Below are 26,216 nucleotides of genomic sequence, written 5' to 3'. Positions count from 1 at the left end.
AACAAAAAGTACAAAAAAGTGCTGGGTGCAATAATGGATTGCTCCCCGTGGGTCAAAATTGGAACTAAAGCTTGATTTGGATCAGTCTGAAAGACATGCCTTTTTTTATTTGTTTCTACTCTGAACACCAAAATGTGGCACTAGCACACTCTAGCCTTCAGTAGCTGTATTCACAATGTGCGCCGCATGTGTGTGAAATGGCAAGCGTGACAAGAAGATACCCAAAACAGAAAACAATCAGAGAAAAACATGACAGGCTAAGGAACAACCGTTAATGCTGTGTGACTTCCCCTCGTACTTGCAGGCAAATCTGCCTCGTTTGTAGTTGAGTCCAACTTCACTCATCCAATATATTCTATACTGCGTTTCCTCATCAGGGTCGTGGGTGTGCTGGGATCCCAGCAGGCTTGAAGCAAGACACCCTGGACTGGATGCCAGCCTATCACAGGCAAGCATGGACAAACAAGGACAAATAATCTTTCTTATGCACACTCACACCTATGAACAATTTAGAGTCTTCAATTAACCTAACCTGTATGTTTATGGAGCATGGGAGGAGCCCAGAGTATCAAAGGAAAAAAAACACGCAAAAACATCAAAGAACGTGGGGCCCTCCTATGAATCTATGACCTCTGAACTGTGAGGTGGTCGACTGTGATGCCGACCTACCCCATCCATCCAACCATCCATCCATGATCTGACCCGCTTATCCTCACAAGAGTCGCGGGCATGCGACTCTACCTCAGCTATTAACACGCTTTAGGTGAGGTACAAACCTTTAGAGGTAATACATAATCTCACAGATTTGTTATTAAATTTGCCATACGAAGAAATTGACAATAAAAAAAAAAAGAAATACAGCCACTGTTGTTTGATATTATGTTATCCATCATTTGTGTTGTGACACCTGTGTCAGACATACACATGCACATCAGCAGGAGAGAATTCTCTCTCGTCTATTAGTTTATACAGCAGAGGTAGCATGCAGCAATGTGTTGGTACAGCTGCTTCCTTAAAATGTGTTTCTGGGTCTTGCGTCTACAGGAATAAGAGTTGAATCTTCTCTATTTTACCAAGAATTTGGAACTGTTGATCGGCTGGGTTTCACACAACGTTAGTTAACCAGCTTGAAGCCTTCTAGTTGCACTGTTTAGGGACAAACACACGAAACACCACCATGACAGCACAACGAACTGTCTGTGTGCGTGTGTGTGTCTGTGTGATAATCTTAGGAAACATGACCAGTCCAACCAGATGCCTAGACTTGGCGTGGGAAAACTACGGCCCGGGGGCCACATGCGGCCCTGTTATTATTATTATTATTATAAAAATAATACCTTCATAAATAACCAAACAAAATGTTCTTTTCCATTCAAAATACACCTTAACTTGACTTAGCTTCACGTTGAAACATCAGATACAGGTGGTGCAGTTCCATTTCCCCCTTGCACATGTTGTTTGAAGCTGCACCTGATGTAGAATGTGCTTTACAAATAAAGTGTTATTGTATTGTAGTGTATTGGGTGTTGTAGATGACAAATGGGGGCAAGTTTAAGGTTTCCATCGACCAGTAAGATGGCGCCAGGTTTAAAGAATCAATCACAGCATGCATAACGTTACTCACACTTGAAAGTACACAAGCAACTGTAGTCTTCTAAGAGCAGAAAATGTATCAGTTGGCAAGTAACACACACACACGCACGCACACGCACGCGCACACACACAGTGTGTCATTCTTAAAAAATAAATAAATGAAAAAAAATAAACAGCCACAAAAAAAAATCTCTCGTCCTACGTCCGTCCGTCCCAGGGACAAAATGCCCGTCTTGAGGGCTTAGAGATGTTCACATTGAGAGAAACAGAAATATACTTTCTAAAAATGCTGAATGAAATTGGGCTCATTTTGTATCAGTTTCTCTCAAATAATATCACAAATTGTAGTTTTTAGTTTTGGGATTCAGAAAATGTTGGGAAAATAACAAATAGACAAAATTATTAACCGAGATTTCCCCATTTACCATTATTGGAAGAAAACCCCGCTGATCCACATTTTGTTTTTTTCCCCCTAATCTCCCGCTTATTCATGTTAAACCAGGTTTTTTTTTTTCAAAACCAATTGTAAGGGAGTGCCAGTAATTCACAGAGAGGCTTTGTCCCTGTGCCCTTGTCAATACAATACAAAGACAAATATGCAATTTAACAAATAGTGAACGCCTCAAAATATTACCTCAATTTATGGGGTGTGTTCATACTTGAGTGTTGTAGATTATGTACTTTTTAACTTCACGTGCTTTTAACAGCTATTACACAACACGATGTACTGATGTGTACGGGAAAATAATGCCAATGGCCCCAGGGCAGGTATAGACGAGTCACACCTGCATGTCACACAAGCCGACACATACACAAATACACATGCATGTACACAACAGTTTATACTCTAAACAAAGAGGAGGAGCAGGGGCAACAAATCAGTTGAAACTGAAAATAGAGACTTTTGTCGAGGCTACAGCCGTGCAACATTCACACATTTTTTGCATCTTGGTACTCCTCTGCTCAGGTAAGCCAAAGTAGAGAAGAGAATGGAATTATAAAATATCAAAGCTTTGTTTTGATGTGATGAAAATCCTGATTACAGTTTGATTGGAATGTGTTGCTAGCCCAATGTTTGGAAATAAAAAAAAAATTTAATTTACATACAACCAAAACAAATGTTTTTAATTATGAATATGAATTGGTGTTGATTACTTTTTCAATCTTTATGGCGCATACATGAGACTTCAAAGTGAAATATCTGTGTGGCCTTCACCAATGTCCTGCTAGCTGATAGGCACATTGACCTCTAGACAGAGGTCATGATAGATGCAGAACAAGCTATTTTCATTCCATGGCCATTCTTTGAAAGTTTGAGGGTATACTGGTATTTACAAGAAATGCAGTTTGTACACCAGATCGGGGTTAAAATGCTTTTGCTCACTTTATAATTCTACCAACTTGCTTTTTATTCTTTTAAATTACACTTCATTAACAGCATGTACTTAAAGGCCCTTTACGTATTCTGCAAGGTTAATTGAATTAGATTAGAATTAGAATTAGAAATCCCTTTATTGTCATTGTACTCAAGTGTGCAACGAGATTAGAGGGCTCCCCTCTCCAGTGCAATACAACAATAATACAGACAAATATATAAATTGGATAAATAAATAAGAGAGTGCAATGGAATTTAGTACTGAAGAGGGTATATAAAAACACATCACGATGCTGTCCAAGTACTTGTATTTGTGAGGTTTTTTTTTGGGGGGGGGGGCAAATTAAAGCCCATGACAACACTAGGCCTTGTGTTTTTCATGTGTGTGATTTTTTTTTTTTTTTGAGAGAGGTGGAATGAAAGTTGACTGGAAACTTTCATGTTTATTCTCCAAACACACCAAATGCATCCCTGCTGACGGGATTCTGACCTCTCACACCACAAGGACGTGCCTCCTGAGGAGAGAGAGAAGGGAGTGTTTGTGTGCGCATGTGCATGTATAAAACAAGGGCAAAGTCGTGAGAACAAAATCGTGTATCCGATTCAATTTCGCAGGCTTGTTATATTTCCCCTCATTCATTTCTGTCTTTACAGTGTTGAAGATGGGGCATCTCACACTTGTGGTTATGATAGCAGGTATAGTGCAAAACACACTTTAAACCATCTATAATCTACAATCGTTTAATTGTTTTAAAGTATAATGTAAAGTATACTTCTATTTCAGTAAATATTTTGATTAATAATAATTAAGAAAACTGCAAAGCACCATTAGCTGTAAGCAAGCCATAAATTCCTCAATGTGCATATTGTCTTTTTCTCTTCCTCTAGTGCTCTTCACTCTCTTCACTGAAACTGAAGCAAGTAAGACAAAAACTCTATCCATGTCTGTCTTGGTTTGTCTCTGAGACTGGTTGTTTGGACAAACTGCTTTGTGGAAAACTGAATTGAGTTCAAATGATTTTTTTAATGACAAAAACATGCTGTTTCGGCAGTGCAACATTAACCCATTATTATGTTTGATGTTCGAAAGAAGCAAAGATAACAGGAAGATTAAAAGCCAACATTTTGTGTTAATGCCAATGATATATGAAAACTGAATAATTAATGAATTAATTAAATTAATTAAAACATTAATTTATTTTTCTAACCCTGTATATGGGGAAAAGTGTCTGTATTAATATGTTAGTGATTGTTTCCTGTCTCTCCTCGTCTTGTGTTTGCTCTCTAGGTGCATTTGTTTATAGTAAGTACACATCCTCAATTTCATCTATTGAAAAGCCTCAGGTGTACAGTACGAGTATTATTTCTATAATGATCATGTTTATTCTGATAAGAAATATCTATGTTGTTGTACATAACATAATTAATAGCAAATATATGATAATTGTTAATTGAACTCTTTGTAATGAAGTATCATAAAATAAACAACACATGTTTGTTTTGTCAGTAATATGAACTGCCTTAAATTTGTGAAATTATATTTCAACAGACTATGAAAGGCTTCGAATTGTAGGTCTGGTCTGTTCAGGCCTTTTATTCTTCGGAGGACTTGGTGTTTTACTGTGTAAGTTTCACGCAGTCAAACTGCAATTTGACAACTGCAAAATGTTGAAACGATTAAAAAATAACTTGAATGACAAATGACCATGGAATAACAACAGTTGCATTCTTGACACATCTGCTTTTTAATATCAACTCACATCTATTTTTAGGAAGAATTCTATATAATGTTGAGACAAAAATGTTAAAAGCATCCACCTAAAACAAAGACTCTTTTGGTGCTGACATCACCTTAAATTAATAAAAGGGGGACGGGAAGATATTTTATGAGATTAAAGACCTACAATTGCACTTGGTTGAACGCTTGTCACTCTGCAGATGCTTGTCTCAGTATTAATACAATAATATGTGACATATTTTGATCAAATTACTCTGGCTTTCCTTCACAGACAACAGGTGCTCCAGGGGCTCCAAGTAAGATGACTTGGCTTTCTTTTTTTTTTTTTAACCCCTCCCCCACTATTCAGTGAACGTGCAAACAACCTCCCCCAAGCCAACTGACTGTTTTCTTCCAAAACCAACATGCTAATTGCTTTCCTACCTACTCTCTGACCTCCCGTTGCAGGAAAGTGGAAGATGACAGCAGTGAAATCTGATATGGCACCTGACAAACAGGTTTCCATGTGGGAGAAGAGCAAACAGGAGATGGGTGGAGATTGGAGGAAATGCGCCATTTTAGGTTGAACTGAACATTGCAGGGTGGAAAACAAATTGGTAAAGAATTCTCACCTTGTATTGTTTGTCTAAGGTGCTTTCATTAGATCTGAGTCATTCCTGGTCCTTGTAATCATGCAAAGACATGCCAATTAAAAAGTTGTGAAATAACAGTTGCTCACTGGTACAATATACCAAATTGCATGAATTAGAAACTTTTAGGGACGTATTCCCTGTTGGCAAACATTTCAACTAGAGTATCCAGTGAAATTGAATAAAATGTGCTGTTAAAAGTTCAAATGTTGATTTTTATATGTTTATTATTTATTATAATCCAAAGTTAGATACGTGATGTAAACCGCATACAACAATAGAGAATTGTAACTACTGTGGATGTCTCATATACGTTTTGTATCACACCCCGGAGTGAATCAGCCAAGGGAGCGATTTTGACATGTTCGCTCTCGTTAAACAAACGTTAAGGGACACGCCCTCTCCGGACTCGCAAAACCCGAACCAGGATCAGAATGCTTCGCTTCTACTTACATACTCTCATCTGCTTGTTGCAACATAAGAAACCGACCTGGGATCAGGGACTACTCTTACCGCCGAACGCTCTTTAACTTCCCTTCCCAAACGCCTGCCAACCTGTGGAGCGTTTCAGTGGAAAAGGGTGTTGACCCAGCGAGCGGACAAGAATCCACGGCGCTCCTGTCGCATGATCTTCCATCGTCTTCGTGACTCAAACTTCTTACGTTTTTGGGGGGAGTTCAGCGTGTTGAGGGTAAGTTACACACACGAGTTTGTGTTTTAAGCGAGCTTGTCCCCTCCTTCACTCCAGTTCAGGAAATGAGCTGATCAATCTCCATCTTGGGAGCATCTTTAAACTCGGCTGGCATTGTAAAGCATAATATGTCGCAGCAAACTTGTTCGGCTTCTTATCTGCATCACGATATAACGCGCGCGCTAAAGTGGTTAGGAATTTTACATTTTTACATCACTACATTTAAAATTAACCGCCTCACACAATGCTCAACAACCATCACGACAATATGTAGCTGATGCAATGTAACGACCTACTTCACTACGTTACTTGCGTTTCTTCTGTGCCTCTATTAGCGTCTAATGTCTTTTTTTTATTTCGTTCTGCAATTGTGCGTGTTTGTGTGCTTGTGCCCGCGCGCGCTGGTGCGTGCGCGTGTGTGTGAAAACGCCAGCTGATAAAAGCACTGCTGATAAAATGTTTGCAATGTGGCATAAGGACTGAGATAAATAGATGCGAACCTGTGCCCTTCAAAATAATTTGCATTCTCGAGAAGGCACAATATAAAATAGTTGTATAATAACGGTGAAAAATTGCAATGGATATGGATGACTAATTGTTACCTGTTTATAGAACATGTACGTGAAGGAAAAGAATCGTATTGCGATGTGTGAACAAAGCAACTCTAATCTCATATGTTAATTCTAGGTTAGGTCACACACAACTAAATATTTAAATTCAAGGTTTTTGCAGCTCTTTACAAATGTACAGTTAAAACATTGTTGCATAAAAATAAAATAAATAAACATTTGCTGTGAAATACTGTTCCTGAAACAAATTCAAAGTTTAGACATAGTTGTCAAAAGCATTCACGTTCATTACTCAAGTAGAAGTATACATATTTGGATTTAAAAGACGTTTGTATAGCTTTTTACATAAGTAAAAGTTGTAAAGTATTTTTTTCAAACTACTTAAAGTAAAAAGTAAAGTTAATGCAAGCAGAAAAATGCATTGAAGCAGTATTTCACAATTTTTTTAATTTTGGTCTGATAGTCTGAACACGGTTTCTAGATTATTCTCGCATTGGCGAAATAATTAACGCGATGAACCCAGCCCACCCCAAAAATTTGGACTTATTTTAAGGACAAAAGCTTGGGCCACATCGCAGGGGCATATTGTGCACTATCCTGCACCTCCTACCAGAAACATTTTTCTCAAGGCCACAATGATTATAATGTTATACTCAAATGTTTTAGCTGCATATATGCCCATTAAAACAAGGAAAATACATTGAAGTGTCGTGTGCACTACTGAGCATTCACGTGTGAAAGGAACGGAAGCTATGGTGACTACTAGTAGTACGAGTAGACTACAGTATTGTAATCATGCAATATGTCCCACTTCAACTTGTCATCACTAATCTTTATTGGTTGGAAAGTGTGCACCCAAACTTGGGAGCTGCGTGGGTCACACTTTTACTTAGAAAATATTGCATATCGCAATAATATCACTTCAAATAAGAATAACATATATTTTTGTTACTAGCAGCAAAGTTGTCATTGATTTGTGTCACGTGCATGTGAAATGCATTGCGTACAAACCATTGGAGTGTTGGAGATGTTATATGTTCATGCATCTCATCCAACCACAATCAAAATCTCTCGATCCATTCTTGTGTGATTTATCCGGATTGGTGTTTTGAACATCGCACACTCATTCTCAGACAAAGTGGGTATCATAGGGATGACTTCTGATTGGACCTTTGACTTTATTGCTGCATTTTACTGTACGCTAGCATACATGCCGTATTCGTTCCTCTGAAAAATATTTGCTATATTGGATGAACTAATTTTTCATTTCCTACCAAGCCACACATTTTGTTTTTGGAATCTGTTAAATCTGGTGAGGTATGTCAAAGCCAATATTCCTTAATGTCATGACCCGTGTCGGTCAGGTCAGTGTTTTTGTTATTGTTTTCGTCACCTCCCTGCCATGTGCACGTTGTTTATGTTTGTCAGCTGAGTAGGGGCGTTTCCCCTCAGCACTCCGTCTCCTCCAGCCACGCACCTGTTCCCCATTAGCCGCGCACACCTGACTCCCATCTGCTTCCCTAATCATCGACTATTTAAGCACCCCTTGCCGACAGCTCAGCGTCGGAACATTTCTCCTGCTACTCCATTCGGACTCTCACGACTGCTCCCTGATCCCACTCACGCTCATGTTCTCGCTCTCGCTCTCGCTCTAGTTCATGCCCTGATCCCTTGTATTTGTCCCTGTCCTTGTTCCTCTGCCTTCTTGTTCTGTTAGGTCACGTTTAGTTCGTCTTTGCCATTTTGCACCCTGCCACGTTTGTTTGCCCTAGTTCCTTGTTTGCCTTTTGGTTTTGTTTTGTTAAATAAATCCCCTTTAAGTCACCCTTAGCCCTGCTTCCTCGCTTTTTGGGTCCCCCTCCTCCTCGCCCACCAGCGAACCTGACAGAATGTTCCGACCTACTACGGACCCAGCGGGAAGCTCTCGGCGACGTCATCGTCGTCGCTGCTCGGACAACCGCCCTCATTAGCCTGCCGACCAGCCCCGTGCCTCGTTTGTTTCTTCCCCCACATATCACGGTAACGACGACGACTACCCACCTGTCATACCCCCTCACCTTATTATTGATTCTGATTACGAAGACGATTTTGAGCACCAAGCCTTTTCACCCCCTCATGATTCAAGTAAGTCCGGTTACGAGTATGATTTTGAGCACCTTGCCCCTCGCATTTTTGTCGATTCAGATCACGAATATGATTTCGAATATATTTCCGCTCTCCTTGACGCTCAGCGCAACGCAGTCTTATTTAGGAACCGTCACCTTCCTCCCCCCCAACCATTTCCGTCACCTTCGTCATTTGAGCTCTTTGAGACCACCTCCCACGTTACCTCGCGTCGTTCACCTCGCCCCAAATCACGAAAGTCACGGTCACGTCGCACTCCTCGTCCCCCATCGGTTTCAGCACCTGGTCACATCCCCCTTGCGCCTCATAGCTCACGTCCACCAGCACCCATAGTCTCGGTCCCTCATGTCTCCCGTTCTCCTGACTCCCTATGGCGGCAGGCTGATAGGGGTCAGGCCCCCCGTCTCGGCTGCGCCCGGCTCGACTGCTGCGCTCGGCCCGCAGCCGCCTCCACGTCAGCGGCTGCAATCCATGTCGCCTCCAGTTCCTGTGCCTCGTCAGCGGCTGAGCCCCGTTTCGCTTCCGCGTCAGCTCCACCGACCATCCCGCCTCCACATCAGCTGCAGCCTCCGGAGCTGGTCCCTCGCCAGCTGCAGCGTCCCGTCCCGGCTCCTCGCCAGCTACAGCGTCCCGTCCCGGCTCCCCGCCAGCTGCTGAGCCCCGTCCCGGCTCCCCGCCAGCTGCTGAGCCCCGTCCCGGCTCCCCGCCAGCTGCTGAGCCCCGTCCCGGCTCCCCGCCAGCTGCTGAGCCCCGTCCCGGCCCCCCGCCAGCTGCTGAGCCCCGTCCCGGCCCCCCGCCAGCTGCTGAGCCCCGTCTCGGCTCCCCGCCAGCTGCTGAGCCCCGTCCCGGCTCCCCGCCAGCTGCAGCGTCCCGTCCCGGCTCCTCGCCAGCTGCAGCGTCCCGTCCCGGCTCCCCGCCAGCTGCTGAGCCCCGTCCCGGCTCCCCGCCAGCTGCTGAGCCCCGTCCCGGCTCCCCGCCAGCTGCTGAGCCCCGTCCCGGCTCCCCGCCAGCTGCTGAGCCCCGTCTCGGCTCCCCGCCAGCTGCTGAGCCCCGTCCCGGCTCCCCGCCAGCTGCTGAGCCCCGTCCCGGCTCCCCGCCAGCTGCTGAGTCCCGTTCCAGCGCTTCAAGTCCCTGTTCCGGCCGCGTATGCCCTGCGTCCGCCCCAAGTTCACGTTTCGGCGGACCACGCCCTGCGTCCGCCCCAAGTTCACGTTCCGGCGGAGCACGCCCTGCGTCCGCCTCAGCTCTTGTCCCGGCGGAGCACGCCCTGCGTCCGCCCCAAGTTCACGTTCCGGCGGAGCACGCCCTGCGTCCGTCCCAAGTTCACGTCCCGGCGGACCACGCCCTGCGTCCGCCCCAAGTTCACGTCCCGGCGGACCACGCCCTGCGTCCGCCCCAAGTTCACGTTCCGGCGGACCACGCCCTGCGTCCGCCCCAAGTTCACGTTCCGGCGGAGCACGCCCTGCGTCCGCCTCAGCTCTTGTCCCGGCGGAGCACGCCCTGCGTCCGCCCCAAGTTCACGTTCCGGCGGAGCACGCCCTGCGTCCGTCCCAAGTTCACGTCCCGACGGAGCACGTCCTGCGTCCGCCTCAAGCTCACGTCCCGGCGGAGCACTTCCTGCGCCCGCCTCAAGTCCATGTTCAGGCGGAGCACTCCCTGCGTCCGTCCCAGGTTCACGTCCCGGCGGAGCACGTCCCGCGTCCGTCCCAAGTTCCCGTTCCGGCGGAGCGCGCCCTGCGTCCGCCCCAAGTTCACGTCCCGGCGGAGCACGTCCTGCGTCCGCCTCAAGCTCACGTCCCGGCGGAGCATTTCCTGCGCCCGCCTCAAGTCCATGTTCAGGCGGAGCACGTCCTGCGTCCGTCTCAAGCTCATGTCCCGGCGGAGCACGTCCGGCGTCCGTCTCAAGCTCATGTCCCGGCGGAGCACGTCCTGCGCCCGCCTCAAGTCCATGTTCAGGCGGGGCACGTCCTGCGTCCGTCCCAAGTCCTCGTTCCAGCGGAGCACGCCCTGTGTCCGTCTCAAGTCCTCGACCCAACGGCGCACGCTCTGCGCCCGTACCAAGTTCCTGCCTCGGCGGTGGCCGATGAACCACCGCCGCGTCTCGCCTCTGCCTCGGCGGTGGACGACGATACGCCGTCGTTTCTCGTCTCTGCCTCGGCGGCGTCCGACGAACCGCCGCTGCTTCTCGCCTCGGCCTCGGCGGTGGACGATGCCCAGCCGCCACCTGCTGTCTCTGCCTCAGCGGTGCCCGAGGAAACGCCGCTGCTTCCCGTCGCTGCCTCGGCGGTGCTCGACAATCTGCCGCTACCCCAGTTTCCTGTCTCGGCGGGGCTTGACGACCAGCCGCCGCTCCGCGTTCCTGTCTCGGCGGGGTTCGACGACAAGCCGCCGCTCCACGTTCCTGACTCGGCGGGGTTCGACGATCAGCCGCCGCTCCGCGTTCCTGTCTCGGCGGGGTTCGACGACCAGCCGCCGCTCCGCGTTCCTGACTCGGCGGGGTTCGACGACCAGCCGCCGCTCCGCGTCCCTGACTCAGCGGGGCTCGACGACCAGCCTACGCTCCACATCCCTGACTCGGCGACGCTCGACGACCAGCCGCCGCTCCACGTCCCTGTCTCGGCGACGCTCGACGACCAGCCGCCGCTCCGCGTTCCTGTCTCGGCGGGGTTCGACGACCAGCCGCAGCTCCGCGTTCCTGACTCAGCGGGGTTCGACGACCAGCCGCTGCTCCGCGTCCCTGACTCGGCGGGGCTCGACGACCAGCCTACGCTCCACATCCCTGACTCGGCGACGCTCGACGACCAGCCGCCGCTCCACGTCCCTGTCTCGGCGACGCTCGACGACCAGCCGCCGCTCCACGTCCCTGTCTCGGCGACGCTCGACGACCAGCCGCCGCTCCACGTTCCTGTCTCGGCGGGGTACGACGACCAGCCGCCGCTCCACGTTCCTGTCTCGGCGGGGTTCGACGACCAGCCCCCGCTCCACGTTCCTGTCCCGGGTGCGCCCGGACGTCCGCCTGTATGGCCACGGGTGGACTCATGGATCTGGCCTCCCGGACGTCCGCCCGAATGGCCTCGACGGGACTCGCTGGTCTGGCCTCCAGGACATCCGCCAGACCGGTCTCGCTCGCGGTCCCTGGTTCCGCCTCCCGGACGTCCGCCCGAATGGCCACGACGGGACTCGCTGATCTGGCCTCCCGGACATCCGCCAGACCGGTCTCGAACTCGGGTGGTGGTCCCACCTCCCGACCCCTTCCGCCCACCCTGGTTTTTGACTCTGTTTTCGTTTCTCGGCCTTGTTTGGGATGTCTGGAATCCGTCCCTTGAGGGGGGTGTACTGTCATGACCCGTGTCGGTCAGGTCAATGTTTTTGTTATTGTTTTCGTCACCTCCCTGCCATGTGCAAGTTGTTTATGTTTGTCAGCTGAGTAGGGGCGTTTCCCCTCAGCACTCCGTCTCCACCAGCCACGCACCTGTTCCCCATTAGCCGCGCACACCTGACTCCCATCTGCTCCCCTAATCATGGACTATTTAAGCACCACCTCAGCGTCGGAACATTTCTCCTGCTACTCCATTCGGACTCTCACGACTGCTCCCTGATCCCACTAACGCTCATGTTCTCGCTCTCGCTCTAGTTCATGCCCTGATCCCTAGTATTTGTCCCTGTCCTTGTTCCTCTGCCTTCTTGTTCTGTTAGGTCACGTTTAGTTCGTCTTTGCCATTTTGCACCCTGCCACGTTTGTTTGCCCTAGTTCCTTGTTTGCCTTTTGGTTTTGTTTTGTTAAATAAATCCCCTTTAAGTCACCCTTCGCCCTGCTTCCTCGCTTTTTGGGTCCCCCTCCTCCTCGCCCACCGGCGAACCTGACACTTAAAAGCTATTTTAATTTGTTGATCAACATTTGTGTGAAGGCCCTCTGTGTTTATGAAATTACATTAATTTAAAGCATTTAAACCCTTTTTTTTTGTCATTGAAGGCCAGAAAATGACACTCAATATCGCTTATCCGATTCGAGGTCACAGGAACTGAACCCACGCTGCCTGAATCAAAGTCAGGAAAGTGCACTACTACACCATCGGTGAGGGCAAATAAATAAACAGCATTAGTGTGAGTGGTTATTTATGGACATTTGCAGCACATAGTTAGCATGCCTGCTTCCCTGTCAGAGGTTCTGGGTTAGAATATTTTTTGTGCGGAGTTTGGATGCTCTCCCCTTCCTTGCGAGGGTTTTCTCCTGGTACTCTGTCTTCCTTCCGCATTCCATAAAGAAGCATGTGAAGGTTAATTAAGTCCTCGCAATTGACCATAGGTGTGTTTGGGTTTTTTTGCATAAATGAACTTGGTGATTGCCTGGCACCCAGTTCAGGGACCACCCTGCCTCTTGCTCAAAGTCAACTGGATTGGCTCCAGATCAACAGTAACACTGCCGGAGAGGCAGTAGAAAATGGATTGACTGGTAGACGAAAGCATACGCTAGCTGTCCTTATTGACACAGTAAAAAAATAAATAAATAGTTTGCTCACACACCATGTTTTAATCCGGCAGAACAAATTTTTCACTAACAAACAAATTCCAGGAGAAACAGCAAACATCTCCTTCTCATACGTCTGAAAGCGGAGAATCTTTTGTTCGTTTCTTTGATTTCAATGCATCGCATTCTTTTCAAGTGAACTTGGAGGTTGAGAGGGGAGAAAGAGGAGACAGACAGCTTTATCTTTCATTTCCCAGAAAAGACAGACTCTCCCTTCTTCTCTCCTTTCATGACTTCAGACAGAAAGAAAAGACGTGGCTAGGAATGAGCGGTCAAGAGAGGAAAGCCTCATGGGGAGATGCACTTGTTTCTAATCATTTCTCAGATTATAAAATGTTCCGTACCAGTAAAGCTTGATTTGTTTGAAGGGATGCATGACTTTGACCATAAGTGCAATATTTTCTTTCCGCAAAAAGATTTTATTAGACTTTTTGCACTAAAGTGTTAATGATGAAAGCATAAACAAATATACAGTACATTAAAATTGTCAGAGATTTTGTCAGTTACACTTTAGTAAAACTTACACAAACAACAAAATCCTCACATCAACATCAACATAATAATGTGATTGTATGAACATGTGTTTATGGGAAAGGAACTAGACTGAATTGTCCTCTTTCTTGGGGAGTGGTTTGTTCGATCATCAACCAAAAGTCTTTTAACTGATATTCAAAGATAATTCAGTTCACTTTATTGACGGTATCTGGAACATCACAGTAGTTACATTTACCTGTTTATTTGGCTCTGATAACTTTCATCCAACCATTTTTTGCAACATTATAACTTTATCCTCCTAACTTTTTTCTCTGACTCTTAAAACATTATACCTGTAAGGCTACTACTTAAAAAGAACAAAACATAATGGCCTTCTGGAAGGCTGTCGTAGTATAGTGGTGAGCATCAAGACTCAATGCTAGCACTAGAAAGCGTGACTCACTGCCTCAGTATGCTCCACTCCTTTTTTCCCTCTTTTCTATGACACTGTCCCTCCTTCCTTATACAACTGTTCCCTACCTCTTTCTCCCTGGTTATACTTCCCTCGGGATTGCACTTTCCGCTTATTTAATTGCTCGTTGCTATAACGCTGTATACAGTACGTAGTCTAGTTTAAGCCCATCTGCGTCAAAAGCTGGAGTCTAGCGCTGCTAATTTCGAAGTAAAACATGCCACAGAACAACAGCTGTCTTTGTAGTGCACTACAGGAACACATGCACACACACACACACACACACCCACTCTCATACTGGTCCAGTATTCAAGTGGGTGGGTGTAATGATGAAAAATAGAAACAACAATGTGAGTCGGACATTGTGCACAACACATTCCACAAATCACCACATCCTGCCCACATGAAATGGAGGAATCATAAACACAACATATGTGTAAGTTATGTGAATTTGATTTCTAACAGGCAAACAACAACCGGGGATGGAATGCCCATCTCTGATTGTTGTGTACATTGCAATGCAGTGTACAATGTTGTTTATGTCAGTACTCCTCGAAGCACTGCTAGAAGAACATGTTTGCGGACGATGCAACCATATTACCGCAATGTAGTGGTTTTGCTGCAGTTACCTTAACTTTCATTCATTGTTCATACAATGTTGGTGTAGCATCCAAGGTGAAGTGCATTTGAAGTCACACAAAACCCCACAAATTCATGTCTTTGGAGCATTAAAGGTCGTAAAGACCTACACCAACAATTTCAATGTTGCAACCAGTTTTTCTTGACACGCTGCATTATTAGACACCCCGTTCACTTTGGAGAAAATGTAAGACTTTTCAGTTCCCCTGTTGGTTGTGAAAATACGTTGTTGGGGGCAGTTTGCTCATGGAATTTGGAGTTATGCATCAAAAGTTGGCCACCGTGCGGAGGTCCTATATAGATGGCTAAACGGGCCCCCAAGTAAAGGTCAGACGGAGAAGATCGATGTGTTGACTCATGGCATTCATCAAAAGATACAGGACTGGGGAAAGGACCATGAAAATCCAAATCTTTTCAAATCCGAATGCAAGTTTACTAAATGGGGACCATCTTCACAATCGGAAAATTCAGAATCTTGAAAAAAATAACATGGGGATGTAAAATAGTAGGGGAATGTTAGACACAAGGAAGACTAGACGACACGGATGAAAGACACACATGTATTGGACAAAACAAGAGGCCTTCACGAACAGAAGAGGCGTGGCCTGCAGGCTGTGGGTAGAAGCAGACAAAGTTGATGTTCTGTAAGTTGCCATATGCTTGGCTCTGGCTCCACTCTTGGTCAGTTCATTCTGCTACGATCAGTATGGAGGTGGGACCAAATGCAGGGAAGCAGAATATGTTCAAAAACAGAACGGGAAAAAAAACAAAACAACTAGGGTACTCCTAAAATTATGACAACCAAAGAATTAATAAAGGTCTGAAACAACAAGGATCAAAGAATCCAAAAATAAACACATGGAAATGGTCTTGACTTGAATAGGACTCAGACAGCAAACAAACATCAGGAAACAAGACATGACTAGGACAATAGACAAACAAAGACAGAATGGACGAAGGAAATCAAATACAAAATGACGAGACAGTGAGGAACACCTGGACAAGACAAGTGGTGGACACAAAACTTAACTAGACAGACCAAAGGGACACAAAGGAAAATATGACAAAAACAAAAAAGAAAAACTAAATACAGAACATGACAAAAATAAAGACATTATCTCTGTTGGATTATATTGTATGGTGGACATTATTTATTGATGGGGATTCACTACTTATGACTATCTAACAATTTGTGTTATTTGGCACATTTCAGTTCAGCATGCTTGAAATGGTAAACTCTTATCTGCTTTTTTTTTCCATTGCGGAGTAGCTGCACTAGCTAGTCGAGCTGAGTGACGTCACAGTGTGACATCAATCAAGAACAGTAAACACAGAACAACAACAGTTAACATCCAACATTCTGTTATTGCAAAGTACAAGAAGAGAAGCTTTGTTTAAGTTTGAGGGAGTGCTGTTGTAGCTTGCGCATGAGCTATGGGTGGACTGGACATAAACGGGGTGAAAGAATTCAGTGAGAACAAACAAAAGAGAGTGAAAATGGAAAAAAGAACAAAATGGTGGAAGGAACACTTCATTTGAATGGCCCTAAGGTCAACCAATTTCAGTTATTTCAGGGTCTTAATGTATTGTTCGTCATAACTTTTACTGTGAAGTTAAGACCAAAGCTTTTTTTAATGGGGGAAAATTATCCTGGTGCAGTTTATTGCTAATTAGAAAATTCACATTCAAATCAGAACAAATCTGATGTTGACCAGCATCGAGAAACCGGCCATGCTCGACCTGGATGGTTCAACTGAATTTAAATGTTCAACTTGAGCTCTCGCCTCCTACTGGCATCACTTTGAACTAACTTTCATGTAATAATATCATTTGATCTCAAAACAAGAGCAAGGTGTCTTGCTTCTGGCCCACCCACCCTATGCACTTTCTTTGTCCATGTACCTCGTATCACACACCCACTCACCCTTTTAGTTATCTCACCTTCAGTTTGTCCCCTGGTCCTTCAGTTTTTTTCCATTGCCCTTCTCTCTCTTGTTTCAGTCTGTCTGTCTCCTCATCATCATGATCCTCCATGTGTGCCCTCACACACTCTCTCTGTCTCTCTCTCTCTCTCTATCTCTCTCGCTCTCTCTCCTGAGGTAAACCGTCCTCTTGTGGTTGTTGGCTTGTTTCCCATGCTGAACATTCCCACTGCCTCATCGTGGGTTGCTGTGGAGAGGCACCAAGGGAGAAGCACTCTTCTCTTCCTCTTTCCTGCCAACCTGCAAATATCAGTTGCAGAGCCTTTTATTCTCTCCAACTTAATTTCCACTCCGACTTGTTTTACTTGAACATTCTCAGTCATTATAAACATTACTCCTTCACAATAGTGACAACAGCATTAATTCACATGTTTCTGTAGATTAGAGAGACTTTTCTCATTTCTTACTGACAAAGACTGAGAAAACTCTGTAAAAGTTTCAAGTTTCAATATTAGATGAGTGTTATTTCAGCCTGTTTTTTTAACACATTATACAAACACAAAAAGTATTTGTACAACATTAACCACACAAAAAAGTTGTTGCATGCAAAAATGTATGCAAACAAAGGTCACTGTGTTGTGACAAAGTAAAGCCTGGCACACACCTGGCCTCGTTGCTATCCGTGGTCGTTGAAAATATCAAAATAATAGCTGCAATCGCCAGCTACTTGGTGTGAGGAAGCCTCAAAGAAAGCCATCTGTTTTAAGGGGAGCAAATCACTTACTCTGTTGGGACGCAGTGCATGGAGACAAAAGAAAAGTACCAATAAGCGAAAAGTATTGACTGCGGCCAGCTACTTGGACAGAGGACATTTGACGATGAACCGATAAGGAGTGAAAGTACACTGGGAACTAAATACAGACAAATTGACAAGACCACGAGAATCACCTGGACAAGACAAAGGGTTGGAGGGAGCTGATTGGCTCACACTAAGGATTGGGGATGACAAGGACAGGCTGATAACGTCACGAGACAGACAAAGGAACAAGAAAAACAAAATTCGAAACCAACAAAAGATACCATGATAGTAAAACTGCCCCCCCCCTTAAAGGATGGATCCCAGACATACCCAAAAGCAATAAAAGAATCCCAAAACAATGTGTAGGTGACTCATTGTAAGAAAGGTGCAGGGGGTTTACAAGAGGAAGACTCCACAAAATCTTTGGAAAATTGCGTCAAAAATGGACGGGGGGTGGAAACATGACTAGGGAAAACAAAATCAGTGTCAATCTGGGAATCTGATAACTAAATCAAGTTAACTAAATCGGGATCCTCAAAATTGGAATAAAAAAAAATGTCGGGAGGTAAAATAGGTTAATGTGTGACATTGTGACTAGACAAAAATGGTGAAAGGGACGTGGAAAAAAAACGCAGAATTCACACAAAAGGTTTGTGGCTGGTTGGCAAGCTGGGGGGGTAGTAAACTGTGAGCTTTCCGCGTGATCCAGTGGAGGTTGTTTCATTCTGGTATGGTTTTGCCGTGGAGGAGGACTACACAGAGTTATTTAATTAAAAGAAAAAAAAGACAATAAAGTAGAATGATGGATCATACGATAAATAATAAGAAGTTCCCAAACAACAAGGATCAATGAAAGTAGACTCACTAAAGCAGAGATATTCAAGTAAAAGTCACAGAGGTCCACGACAAAAAATTCTCCCAATTAAAAGGTCCGAACCAAAGTCCTTAATGTCTAGCCTACGTAGACATTTTTATATAGTTTCAACACAGAGCTCACTTAGACACTAAATATTTAGCAATGTTCCCATTAAACACCTTTGCCAGTCAAACAAATATAAGGCGTTTATTTCACATTCAAGAAAATGTGGCTCCAGGAACTTAAGTTTGCCACTTCCATAAAAAAAAAAAAAACAGACAAATATCTCCTGCAGAAATTTATCAAGTGCTAGCATTGAGTTAACATCTTTTACCTTTTTTTTTTTTAAATCAACGAGTTATCACCCTAAAAAAAAACGAAAGCCTAATTATCCAAGTAAAACAGGTCTGTTCAGTACACAATCAATAAAAATGTCTGTCCTCATCAAAATGAGCTTTGACACCACCTTAACTTTTGAATATTTTCTTAACTTCTCGTAATGAGAAAATGAGCTTGTGACTGCCCTGCCAGTGACTTAAATCTGGGTTGGAACGGATTCAGGGCCATTGGGATTTGGTAGATTATTTCACACATCTGGGCTTTGTGTTTTCCTTTAAATAATGTTTGTGCAACCGTATTTAAGCACTCCTTCACAACTTCCCCATCACTTGAACGTTTTTTTATGTTTCCCCAAAATCCATGATACTTTTAGTGAACATTCGTTTGCATGCCGCTGGGCTGGAAACGAAAATGTAAAAATCTGTTGTACTGCACTTGAAGTTTGATGTTTTTTGCGTGCGCTCACCTCAAACTTCAGCGGATAACTTTGCACAAAAGGGCGGTGCTTTGTTTCGTAGTGGCGCTTCGCAATGCTGCGACGGTTTCGGAGCATATGATGCACACTGGTTTTGAATCGGCTGCAGCCAGACCGAAACTAAATTTCTCTGTCCCCATTCATTTAAAACAACACGCATGGACCTTGCTAACTTTTTAGCAAAGCATACTGTCAGCAGCACTCTCTTCCGGTGTGCTGCGCAATTGGCAGTGGATCGTAAACAAAAGATTTGATTGGCTCAAATTAGTGACGCCTTTTCCGTATTTACTAGAATTGCAGCACCAACGTTTGCGAATGCGCCCTGAAAAAAATTCATCACAGATTGGTCATGGGTCCGGTCCGAACCATCCCGCGGTCCGGATCCGCCATTTGGTTATTCCTGCACTAAAGGGAAAGAGGTCTTTGACTGCAAACATCAACTTGACAAAACCTGGACAGAGAACATTTGACAATGACCAAGGATTGGAGTGAGCTGATTGGCTCACAGTCGGGACCGGGATGACAAGTACAGGTGGACGCAGCATCCACACACCAACCCCAAATAGTGTTGTCTCAAAGAAAGCCATGAGACAAAGTGGCGGAGAACGCAACAGCAAACTGGTAGCTGAATTGGATAATGGCACATAAGCGAGAAAAATAAGAGTAAATCCATGAAGATGCTAATTGTCAACAACATACAAAACTTGCATCTTAAATAATGAACATTCCTTATAGAAGGAAAGCATCCGTACTTTATGCATGTATTAATCACACTGTCGCAATCAGTTGACCCTGTTTTATTCATTGTCAGTAAAATTGTGATTTATATCAAATTTTGTATTTCTTTTGCAGGTGTTACATTAGAAAGAGCAAAGATGTCAAAGATCTGTGCATTGGTGTTCATTACAAGTGAGTCAAATTAATTACACTTTATGTAATCCAAGGACAATTGAGTGTCTGAATAATTCTAAGCGAATACTCTGCAAGAGGTCAAATTAAAAAATTGAAATAACATGGTTTGCACAATGGCCTCACAGTGCAGAAGTCATGGGTTCAATTCCGGTTCCGGCCTTCCTGTGTGGAGTTTGCATAGTCTCATTGTGCCTGCGTGGGTTTTCTCCGGGTACTCCGGTTTGCTCCCACATTCCAAACACATGCATGGCAGGATGATTGAACACTTTAAATTGTCCCTAGGTGTGAGTGTAAGCGTGGATGGTTGATCGTCTATGTGTGGCCTGTGATTGGCTGGCAATCAGTTCAGGGTGTACCCCGCATACTGGGTTAGGCTCCAACGACCCTTGTGAGGAGAAGTGGAACAGAGAATGGACGAAACAACATGCTCACGGGAAAATTATGATTCTGAAGATGAGCAGCAGTTTTTAATGTATGCAGTATTATGTAAATGGCCCCAAAGTCAACATTCTGGCTGCCAGGATGGCCGAGTGGTCTAAGGCGCCGCGTTCAGGACCCAGTCTCCCCAGGAGGCCTGGGTTCAAATCTTGAATTTCCCCATTGTGGGACTAATAAAGGGAATATTATTATTATTATTATTATTATTAAATGATGCTACAGATGCTTGATAACGTGTTGCTAGGAAAGGCCCAGCAACTTTATTTATATAGCGCTTTTCATGTAGTAGGCAACCCAATATGCTTTAAACAAGCAAAGAAACAGCGCTTAAAAGTATTTTCAAACGCAACAGTTAATGACATTCAAAAGCAAAGCAGAGAGTTTGCCGAAATGACTATTACTATTGACATTTAAACTCAGTAACAGAAGACTTGGAAAAAGGTTTTAAAGTAAAGAAAAAAACTGAGCTACCAAAAGTACTGTGAAATTGGTTTGAAATTTTTTGAAAGACCTTAATCAAAAGTATGGTTAGAAAAAGTTTTTAACATGGATTTAGAAAAATTTATACACTGGTCTGACTTGACCTCTATTGGCCGCTTATTCCATTTGTGTGCAGCATAGCAGGTAAATGCTGCTTTACCGTGTTTACTTCAATCTCTGGGCTCCACTAATTCAAATCAAGGCTGCCTGGTGGTTTAAAGAAAATACTTGTTTGCTTTATGTGGAGGGGATTTTCCACATTTCACATTTTACAAATGGGGTGATATTTTACCTGACTCTTACATTTATGATTTTGCTGAACACACACACGCACAGAAAAAAAACTTAAGGATGTGTCTCATATTGCTATAATGTGCTTCTCTCATCTCTTGCAGCTCTCTCCCTGGTGTTTGCTGATGAACAGAACTGTAAGTGCACCTTACTTCTCAGACATTTTTGCCCCTCCCCCCCAAAAAATCACCTAATTCAACGGTTTAATTAAAATGACCTTTTTATTCTAAGTAATGCACACTGCAGTAGATATTGACAGTGGTGGCCAATCATAAGTGAAGGCATCAAACACAGTCACAGAGTATGCTCATGTCATCTTGCACGGTTGATTCTCATGTTCCTGTTTGATGTTTGAATGGTTAGAGGTGTGTCCGAAAGTTCTAAGACTGTTGTCACAAAAGATAGATTTCAAATCCAAACTACAAACTCATAGTTTTTTCCTTCAAAGTAATCCCACTGGTGTCGAACACACTTTGCCACTCAGTCCTGGAAGGTGACCCTGGATCCTCCGTAGCTCTGTCGTTACTGCTCTGTCTTGATTTCATCCACGTGTTGGATGATGCCCTTGACTTTGGGAAAGAGTGAACACTCTTTCTGACACACCTCATATGTCATGTACCTGATGCTTATACCAAGTTTGTTTCTGTGTTACAGCTCAAGATGACCCTTTTACCTTTGGTAAATCCTCTTGCTCCACCTGCTTCTTAAAATTCAATCAAAATCAATATTTATAACCTAATGGTTTGGATCAGGGCGGCACGGTGCCCGACTGGTTAGCATGATGGCCTCACGGTGCAGAGGTCATGGGTTCGATTCCGGCTCCATTCTTCCTGTATAGAGTTTGCATGTTTTCCCTGTGCCTTTGTGGGTTTTCTTCCTCCCACATTCCAAAAACATGCATGGCAGGTTGATTGGACACTCTAAATTGCCCCTAATGTGTGAGTGTGAGCGTGGATGGTTGTTCGTCTATGTGTGCCCTGCGATTGGCTGGCAACCAGTTCAGGATGTACCCCGCCCACTGCCCGAAGATAGCCGACTCCAGCAAAACTCTCAGAGTTAGTCATTCTGCATAGCCTATTGTGTACAAAAAATACTGCATTGGTGAGCTGAGCTATTTCCCAAATGCCTGACACACTAATGATTACGTGACTTTTTAAAAATTCTTCCTACAAAGGACACAAGAGTATAATTGCCCAAATCTAAAATCAAGAAGCCCTTTCATTAATGTTCATTCATAGACTCTTCCGAAGCAAAGTCTCTGAAAAGATCAGTCGCATAATTATACTCTGTGAATAGAAAGAAAGGTGCAATATTTCTTTTATTTTGTTGGTATTGTAAGGTGCCTCTTCTATTGCTTCGTCTGGGGGAAAAAAAGCACCCATCCATCATCTGAACCGCTTCTCCTCACAAGGGGCACAGTAGTGCTGGAGCCTATCCCAGCTATCTTCGGCAGTAGGCGGGGTACACTTTGAACTGGTTGCCAGCACATAAAGACGAACAACCATCCGCGCTCACAACTAGAGACAATTTGTGTTTAATCAACCTACCATGCACGTTTTTCGAATATGGGATGAAACAGGAGTAAGGCGCGGGGCAAACTCCACACTGGAAGGCCGCAGCCAGAATCGAACCCACAACCTCTGCACTGTGAGGTCATCGTGCTAACCAGTCGGCATTATGTTACTTAATGTATTAATAAGCCTTTATCAATTATTGTATTCTGGAACTATTAGAACAAAAGTCTGTTTTATTTTATTTACATCATAAGCATTGCTTGATTGAGTTTTGTGACTGGATGCCAGTCTGGGTGAAGTCCAACTTTTACTTAAGTCAGATTTCTGAGTGGATGCTTTTGTATCATCTTATGGAAATCCTCTTGAACACAGACTACCACAGACTGCGTGTTGGGGGTCTGATTCTTGCCGCTGTCCTTTGTCTCATTGGCATTACCATCCTGTTCAGTAAGATGCATAACACACACACAGATGCCCGTACATATCCTTGTATACGCATGTATGGATAAGATCAGTGCTAAAAATTTCTCCCCACATGTATCATGTAAAGCCTTCACTTTTCTTCGCACAGGTGGCCACTGCAGGTGCAAGTTCAAGCAGGACAAAAGGTGATAAATACACTTCAACATGCTTATGCGATTTCAGTTAAAATGTTTAAGTGTTTAAAAAGCACTTTTGTCTTCTCTCACTGTGCTCTTCTCTCTACAGGAGGAGGGCAGGAAGCAACACTCAGGCAATGCTCACCGACCAAGGTGATGTATACTCAGCAAGCAGACATCGTAAATACTGCCTTCTAAAATTTCATATAACTACGCTTAATATCAATGTGCTGTCCTCGCGACACGTGTCTAAGTGCAGCTAGACAGCCAGCGAACTAATGAAGAAAACTCCGGAGACAAGGCGTACTTTTCTTGCTTTAATGAAGTTCTCTTGTCCTGACGGACAACAATTCTAGGGTATATTTATAAATATACTGAAATGATGAAAGTCTTCCAAGGCTCAAGTGTTTTGGAGTACATTTACCGCGTTCATGAGCTACTCTTATCCAACTACGACAATATATTCTCTCCTTTTCTACGAGAGGTCAAATATGTCAAAGATCCACTATTGAAGCAGATGCGCTAACATCAACAAAATCGAAAACGCATAAACAAGAGGTCTTACGCTCACACTTTTATCCTAAAGTTTTAACAGTGTACGCTTGAGAATAATAAATTTATTTATGAGAGAATATGAACGTATTCAAAATCTTTTAACAAACACAAACTTGTGAAATATGAATGTCTCTTCAAGGCATAAAAATCACACATGAATTCCTATACAAATTGTGGACTGAGCATTGGGTACCTGTGCCCTCAGTGGGCACTTGCCTGACTTAATCCACCTTTTAATACCACTACTATCATGTCGCATTTATAGAAACCATCAACTCTATAGAAACTGTGCAATGTATATCATCTAGAACAGTTCAGAATTAATATTCATGTGGTGATATGACTTGCTAATATAGTTTCAATTTAATCAGACAGCACTAATTTAATTCTGAAGGCCCCGCACGGGTTAAATCAGAACGGTAGCGCCCAGACGCAAAAATCCGATTGGACCAACAAAACAATCAAACATTTTGGCCCCCCATGCACCCCCCTCTCTCCGAGGAAAAACACCCTAGCTAGATCCACATACACTACTGGAAGCAGTGCAATCAAGGGAAATGCTACAAAATTAAGAGAATAAAGTATTTCTAATCGTTTTAAAAACAGCAGTGAAGTCATTGGTGGCCCAGATAGCTCACCATTCCACATACTGTAGCTAACCAATATGGGGTAAGATAGACCTCTCCTTTCCTGTTGCAATATTGACAATTGTGTCACCCATTTGCCATCCTGCCAAAGTCTAAAGTTATATTTACTCTGTCTATCTGTTTGACGTGAATAGACTCATGTCACACATGCTGATACAATGTAGTGAGTAGCTTAATGTTGGCCAGCACTGATTTGTCCATGATGTTAACAGGTGGTGCAGTTAGGTAGAAGGTGAAATTCGAGCCTACCTTACAAACGTAATGGCAGAAATGGCATTTGCAGGAAGAGGAATTCATTTTAAACAACTACTTTATGAGTCATCCTTTTGATGTTGTAAATGCCAAATTTAAAAATTATACTATTTGTTTGCAGGTCGTGCCTGTGATTGCTAGAAGACAAGAACGCCACAAAGTTGAATACTGCGGAAGCAGCAGCAGCATTTGAGACCCAAGTAGAAAGGATTTTCATTGTTAAGAGAACCAACCGGAAGTTGTAAGATGTGGGCTTGTTGTGCTTCATTTGTGACTGACAATTGCTCTGTGGCCAGCTCTTCCAGGCACTCACAAACACACACTTGCATTTGAAAACTCTTGCACACGAACACTTGTCGATGCTTTCATGTTTTTTGCATATTCAATTCTGTTTTTTACTTTGTTATACTTATTCATCAGTTTAGGTTAAAAGCTTGAATTTATTAAAGTCATGTGACCTGTTACACAAACCAATTACCAAAACAGTTTCTTGTAGAAGTTGTCTCAATGCATCTCACTACTCTGTATCGTGTGTTTAAGAAAATGTAGAGCTAGACATTAGCTAATTACTGTAAGCAGCCTAACACACATTTCATGTATCTATGACACAGATAAAATGCACATAGTAGTAATTATCCATTAGTTACAATATGTTAAGAGTTGTGTTAATAATCGATGATAATCTTTTTATTTTCCAATTCAGCTTCTTTGAGCGATGCGGTAAATGTCACCGTTCAGAAACACAGTCTCTGCCATATTTCAATTAAAGAATTGTTGCAATTACAACTGAAAACCTGTTTGGTTTGTGTATTTAAAGGTTTAGACTGAGTCAGAGCAGCAACTGTGGTTGTACATGTTCACATTTGGCCGCCCCTCCTCAAAAGCAGAATATGCAGCGGGCGCAGGGGCCCCATTTTTGCACAATTTGACGCATTTTCTCATTTTGATGCACAATTATGCTAATGTATGTGTGTGTGTGTGTGTGTGTGCATATGTGTGTGTGGTTGTCCACACACATATATTTACGATCAGGGAATGAAGGCAGTCTCACTTTTCAGGGGCCAACTTAACATCATCAGCAAATGGAGATGTTTGTGCAGAACCCTATAAAGGTACTTTGTGTGTTACACCCTGAAACAGGGTGAAATAATCACAACAGTGTTGTGTGTTGTTTCCTCAGTAGACTTTACTAGAATGAGGAAAGTCTCCAACGGCCGCCTGCTAGGTGCATACAGACATAAATAATCGATCTCAGATTGTTCTTATTACAAACTATAGGAGAACCCAGATCGACAGCGTCACTAA

The 26,216-nt window shown here is 43.9% G+C and overlaps 2 protein-coding genes across 2 annotated transcripts; both read left to right on the top strand.

Annotated features, from left to right (window-relative positions):
• Positions 1–2,441: 2,441 nt before the first annotated feature.
• Positions 2,442–5,542, top strand: fxyd11 (FXYD domain containing ion transport regulator 11). The gene is made up of 7 exons (XM_088306049.1): positions 2,442–2,560; positions 3,623–3,664; positions 3,857–3,889; positions 4,257–4,271; positions 4,518–4,592; positions 4,978–5,002; positions 5,154–5,542. The coding sequence occupies exons 2-7, from the start codon at positions 3,631–3,633 to the stop codon at positions 5,182–5,184; spliced, it is 213 nt and encodes a 70-aa protein (XP_088162175.1). The 5' UTR covers positions 2,442–2,560; positions 3,623–3,630; the 3' UTR covers positions 5,185–5,542.
• Positions 5,543–5,740: 198 nt separating this feature from the next.
• Positions 5,741–25,704, top strand: fxyd3 (FXYD domain containing ion transport regulator 3). The gene is made up of 8 exons (XM_088306048.1): positions 5,741–6,026; positions 20,076–20,132; positions 21,449–21,481; positions 21,999–22,022; positions 23,231–23,305; positions 23,430–23,466; positions 23,567–23,610; positions 25,033–25,704. Exons 2-8 carry the CDS (start codon positions 20,099–20,101, stop codon positions 25,050–25,052), a joined length of 267 nt encoding a protein of 88 aa, XP_088162174.1. The 5' UTR covers positions 5,741–6,026; positions 20,076–20,098; the 3' UTR covers positions 25,053–25,704.
• Positions 25,705–26,216: the final 512 nt, after the last annotated feature.

The sequence above is a fragment of the Idiotropiscis lumnitzeri genome, chromosome 10 (assembly GCF_059441095.1).
Source record: "Idiotropiscis lumnitzeri isolate Australia: NSW breed Sydney's pygmy pipehorse chromosome 10, RoL_Ilum_1.0, whole genome shotgun sequence".
Classification (NCBI taxonomy): Eukaryota; Metazoa; Chordata; class Actinopteri; order Syngnathiformes; family Syngnathidae; genus Idiotropiscis; species Idiotropiscis lumnitzeri.
This window is presented reverse-complemented; position numbering and strand designations above follow the sequence as displayed.

Bases quoted from the DNA above. Each gene is read 5' to 3' on its own strand.
- fxyd3 (XM_088306048.1), top strand. From the start codon at position 20,099: ATGTCAAAGATCTGTGCATTGGTGTTCATTACAA. The intron at 20,133-21,448 runs GTGAGTCAAATT...CATCTCTTGCAG, and splicing joins TGCATTGGTGTTCATTACAA to CTCTCTCCCTGGTGTTTGCT. The intron at 23,467-23,566 runs GTGATAAATACA...TTCTCTCTACAG, and splicing joins AAGTTCAAGCAGGACAAAAG to GAGGAGGGCAGGAAGCAACA.
- fxyd11 (XM_088306049.1), top strand. From the start codon at position 3,631: ATGGGGCATCTCACACTTGTGGTTATGATAGCAG. The intron at 3,665-3,856 runs GTATAGTGCAAA...CTCTTCCTCTAG, and splicing joins ACTTGTGGTTATGATAGCAG to TGCTCTTCACTCTCTTCACT. The intron at 4,593-4,977 runs GTAAGTTTCACG...TTTCCTTCACAG, and splicing joins AGGACTTGGTGTTTTACTGT to ACAACAGGTGCTCCAGGGGC.